Source organism: Apodemus sylvaticus, chromosome 1 (genome assembly GCF_947179515.1).
Source record: "Apodemus sylvaticus chromosome 1, mApoSyl1.1, whole genome shotgun sequence".
NCBI classification, from domain to species: Eukaryota; Metazoa; Chordata; class Mammalia; order Rodentia; family Muridae; genus Apodemus; species Apodemus sylvaticus.
This window is the reverse complement of record NC_067472.1, coordinates 189,041,491-189,046,744: the sequence shown is the minus strand read 5'-3', so window position 1 is coordinate 189,046,744 and position 5,254 is coordinate 189,041,491. Positions and strand designations below refer to the sequence as shown.

Genomic DNA, 5,254 nt, shown 5'->3' with positions numbered 1-5,254 from the left:
TGTGGGGGCTGATGGCTTGTCTCTCAAGTACTACTTTGACACTCCTATCTATGCCCCAGTGGGCATGGGGCAGCTCAACACTTGGGCTGCTGCCCTGCCTGAGTGAGGCCGTGGGGACAGTCTGGGGGCTGTGTGCCTATACAGTAGGCAGCAGCTCGAGTTCAGACTGAGACCTTGAACTGTGAGAAGGGCCGGTCACGGCTACTGGCTGTAGAATCAGTTTTACTCAAAACATTCCAAGAGGCAGCATTTATGAGCCAGTTCAGGACCCTGGGCTCTGCTCAGTGACTGACCCTCCTGACCACCAGGGGAGGAGTCCACCTGAGACGTAAACATCCTCCTGTGCAAAGTTCTAGAGAGTGTTAAAAGGTAAGAAGCCAGAGCACCAAGACGATAGCATGGTCAGCTAGGACCACGTCCTGAAGGGACGGCTTGTGGCGTGAGAGATTTGATACCATTTGGATACTGTTCCAGAGATTACTGATTGACCTTGGTCCCAACTAGGTAATAATGGCAAACTGGGTTCAACCAGAATTTGCCCAAAGCATACTACTTCAACTGACTAATTTGACTAACTAATGACTAAAAGACTAAAAGCATACTAATTCAACTGACTTTAAGAACCAAAATGTCTGTTGTAGGTACAAACAGAAATGCCTTGAGTAACAACGGGTCAAAGATCTGGCTGGGGGTGGTAATCAGACAAGCCTAACCATAAATCAGGAGACGGAGGAGCATTTAATGTCAAGGGAAGGGAAGAAGCTCAGGGAGCCGTCTCTGGCAGGGGGGTGCCTTGGCCCTGATCCTGGGCCAGCAGGCGAAGGAGCAAGGAGTGCAGAGCCCGGCAGACGGGCGTGTACCCCAGGCGACTCAGGTGCAGGTAGTCATACATGTCATGGTGGCTTATGGTGCCGTCGGAGTGCACAAAGCCAGGGTCTGCATCTAAGAAGTGGGCTCGGGGGCAGCCAGCCAGTGCCGCCCGGACCAGCTCGTTCACCCGTTGGTTCTTCTCCCGAAGTGGGTTGGGGTGCTGGCCCCTCGGAAGCAGGCCCTGAGGAGGCACACAGCAGTCAGTTGTCAGGTGAGCATCTCTGGACCAGACTCTCCACCTCCACCACCACCACCCCACCGGGAAATTCTCAGCTGTGAAGCAGTTTAGGGAGGTGACACGAGGGAGGACATTCGTTAAGAATCTTCCAGGCAGCAGCCTGTTTGCAGAGATCCTCATTAAAGACATAATGCCAGTGGGCCAGTGGTCTCTCTTCAGAGATGGACGTGTCTTAGCTAGAAGTGATAAACCTTAACACAGGAACACCTGACAATTTTCGGGGATTGTCAACACTCAAATTACCCAGCATTCCCTTGGCAAGAGGCTAACTGCCCCAGCCACTGTTTGTAAACAGGGTCTCTAAGTAGCCATGGTTATCTCCACTGTATAGAGCAGGCTGGCTTTGAACTCACAGAGGTCTGCCTGCCTCTGCCTCTGAGCACTGGGATTTAAGGCATGCACCACCACGACTAGCCCAGAGCCACTCTTAAAGTACGCAAATCTTTTACCAGACACTTTGTGGGAGAACACTGTGCCAAGGTGTCTGTAACTGTGTCAAGCACAGCAGGTTACTTCTTGAGGGTCCTACACCACAACCACAATTTTTTTTTGTTTTAACTTTTTAAAGATGGTCTCGCTATGTTGCCCAGAATGACCCTTATCTCAATTATCCTCCTGCCTCAGCCCTTAGAGTGCCAGGGCTATAGGCATGTGTCGCCATGACCGTCGCCCCTTTTCCTCTGCCACCCTTCCAAAGCTCTCACCAGCACGACCACCCGTGCCTGGGGCTGTAGCTTGTTCACCAGTTGTACGATGGCTTTGATGCCACCTGTCACTTGTTCTGCCGTGTGACCGTGGTTGTTGGTGCCCACCCAGACCACCACAATCTGTGGAAAGAGTGACACAAAGCAACAGTAAAGAGGCAGGCAAAATGAGGGTTAGCCTACCACCCAGGCCTTGCTTACCTTGGGCCGGATGTGTTCCAGCTCCCCATTCTCAAGCCGCCAGAGAACATGCTGTGTGCTGTCACCACCAATGCCAAAGTTAAGTGCATGCAGCGGTGAGAAGAGCTCCCGCCAGATCTGGGGTCAAGAAATGACACAGGCACTAACCACCACCCGCTGTCCAGGCAGTAACTCCATTATGGATTAGCCTTACTTTATGAGCAAGGTCTAGTTAAGTCTCATCTTGACCACATCCCAAATCATGGAACTTATTACTGCCTCACTTTAACCAAAACCCCACAGAAGTTACATTCATCTGATGAAGATCCTGTTTGTCTGAACTATATGCAGTGCTGGCGGCAATACAACTGAACCTCACTGTGGAAAAAAAAAGTCACTGTAGCTACACTTCTTAAGGAGAGACTTTATTCCTGATAGTCTTTGCAGAACACCATTACAACCAACCTTCACTTTCTGTAAAGCTATTACAGCTTCGGTAAACCCAATAGGGGACTGTGCTCCACTTTAAACAAACAATAAAAGCCTCACCTTAGGCAATCTTTAAGGAAGGCCTCGATTTAAGTTGATACAGACAACCCCAGCCCTACAAATTCAGGGCACACACTTTATTCTCAGCATGTACACGGGGTTCTCAGATTCCTGCAACCACGGGCATTTCTGTACCCCCTTATCTTGTCTGGTTTAGGTTTGGCCTGAAGTGCCAGTGGGGGGTACAAGCCTGGATGAGGAAGGAGGAAATGAGTGGACCCTCACCTCACACTGGTGCATTAACTGAACCAAGGAGTCCCCGATAAAGACTACTTCAGGTTCCTTGTCTTTGCTGTCCGCTACAAATCGATGGTGCTGCAGGGAAAGCCAGAAAGAGTCAAAGGCACGCATGCTCCGGGCCCCGCCCCACCCTGCTTCCTCAGGCTGAACAACCCCAAACAACCCAAACCCGGCTACCCGTCTAGGTGAGGAGGAGGAGGATGTCACGCAGCAGGGGTTCTCTAGAGACACCCGTTCCCCAAGCCCCTAACCCTGGGGACCGCGCGCGGTCACTCACCAGAGACATCCAGCGCCCGTCGCCCTGCACGTCCTGCACGGGCGTGGGCTTGCTGGCCGGGTTCTCCCCTTCCCCGCTCATCCTAGCACCGCAGCCCCCTGCGGAGGAGAGTGGAGTCCGCCCGGGTTAGGCTCCGCGAGGACGCGGATCCGCCACGCCCATCCCTACCTCTCCGGCCAACACAATGGACCGTCCCGCCGCGCTCGCTCGCTCGCTCGCTCGCTCGCAGGGCGAAGGCCGAGCCCGGACGCCGCCTCCCTTCGCAGACTAGAAACCGTCACGTAGGAAGGAATCCTCGCTCCCCTCCCGCGACGGCGGCCGCACAGTGGGCGCGTCGGTCGCTCCCCGCCGGGACCCCCTGCGGCCACAGCGACCCAATGCGGGGGGAGGGGCAGGCGAGACCAAGCGGCACGCGTGGCAGGGGCGGGGGGAGACGCGCGCGCGCGCGAGACACAACCCGGAGTGGACGGGAAGGGGCTGAGTACCTGAGAAGCCGACCGGGACCAGGGACAATCTAGCGCCCTCCGCCCGAGGAGGAAATCATTTGCTGCAGGGCCAGAAAACTCCGGAAGAGACCACCTACGGGGGGGTGTGTGTGGGACCCATTCACGTGGGAGCCGGAGTGGACCGGCTCATTCCGGATCCGCGGAGGGGTGGCTCGGCTCGCAGGCACTGGGAAGGGACGCTCCCATCTCTCACTGGTGTAGGGGTTTGAAAGGACGCTGGGTGCTGGTCCTTTAATCCCAGCACTGGGGGGAGCCAGAGGCGGGTGGATCGGCTAGGTCGAGGCCAGCCTGGTCAACGGAGTGAGTTCCGGGACAGCCAGGGCTACGCGCAGGGAAACCCTGTCTCGAAAACAAACAACAACAACAAGAAAAAAACAAAACAAAAAAGAAGTGAGGCTGGAGATTAGAGGCGGCCCCAGAGCGTGGCTTTGAGGGGACTTCCCTATTTATTAAAACTTTATGTTTTGTTTCCAGATGAGATTTCACTGTGTAACTTTAGCTCTACTGGAACTTGCATTCACAGAAATCTACCCACCCTGAGTGCTATGATTAAAGCTCTGCACCACCGTGCCAGACCCAACACTAGGGTTTTGTTATTCATATTTATTATTTATTTGTTATGTATATACGTGTGTGTGTGTGTGTGTGTGTGTGTGTGTGTATTTTTTTCCTTTTTGGTTTTTGTTTTTTGTTTTTTTGGATTTGGTTTTTTCCGAGACAGGGTTTCTCTGTGTAGCCCTGGCTGTCCTGGAACTCACTCTGTAGACCAGGCTGGCCTCGAAATCAAGAAATCCACCTGCCGCTGCCTCCCGGAGTGCTGGGATTACAGGCGTGCTCCACCACTGCCCGGCTTTTCCTCTTTTTTAAGGCAGTGTTTTTCTGTATGGTAGAGTCCTGGCTGTCCTGGACTTGCTTTGTAGACCAAACTGTCGTCAAATTCAGATATCTGCCTCCGGAGTGTTGGTATTACAGATGTGTGCCACTAGACCCAGATTCAACATTAGGTTTTTAATGGTATAAAATTTCAAATGCAGGGCTGGAAAGATGGCTCAGTCATTAAGAGCACTGACTGCTGTTCTGAAGGTCCTAAGTTCAATCAAATCCCAGCAACCACGCGGTGGCTCACAATCATCGTAATGAGATCTGATGCCCTCTACTGGGGTGTCTGAAGACAGCCACAGAGTACTTACATATAGTAAATAAAGAAATCTTTAAAAAAAAAAAAACAACTCAAATGCATACCTTCATGCCTCCGAGGCACCATCGGATCTATGTGGAAGAGGTGCAGAAAGATCAGAAATTGGAGACGGCGGCAGGGCCCAGCCCAGGGCCAACTTGGCATCCCTTCTGCAGATCACCTTGCACTTGGCCTCTGCTCCTCTCTCTAGATACAAAGTTCCATCGTCAACTTCAGGTAGGTGGCTCTGGACTCCAAGTCCCATGTCCGTAGCCAAGGCCATTTACTGTCAAGTTCTTTCTTTCCCCAGCTCAAACTAAGACGAAATCCCAGTGTATACTCAGACGCTCAGGGCCTCACCCAGGAATGGCCTAGTTGTTTTCCCGCAGTCCTGTCTATAGGCCGAACTCTCAAATCTATCCATTCCTTCTGGCTGGGTTGACACTAAAGCAGTGAAGAGTTTTATTTATTGTGTTCGCATTCTGTCTCCGTCTACGTCCCTAAATCTGGACC

The 5,254-nt window shown here is 52.6% G+C and overlaps 1 protein-coding gene across 1 annotated transcript; it reads right to left on the bottom strand.

Moving 5' to 3' along the window:
* Positions 1-719: 719 nt before the first annotated feature.
* Pafah1b3 (platelet activating factor acetylhydrolase 1b catalytic subunit 3) lies at positions 720-3,669 on the bottom strand. The gene is made up of 6 exons (XM_052168845.1): positions 3,544-3,669; positions 3,059-3,156; positions 2,767-2,856; positions 2,014-2,130; positions 1,813-1,935; positions 720-1,051 (listed from the first exon to the last, which is right to left on the bottom strand). The coding sequence occupies exons 2-6, from the start codon at positions 3,137-3,139 to the stop codon at positions 764-766; spliced, it is 699 nt and encodes a 232-aa protein (XP_052024805.1). The 5' UTR covers positions 3,140-3,156; positions 3,544-3,669; the 3' UTR covers positions 720-763.
* Positions 3,670-5,254: the final 1,585 nt, after the last annotated feature.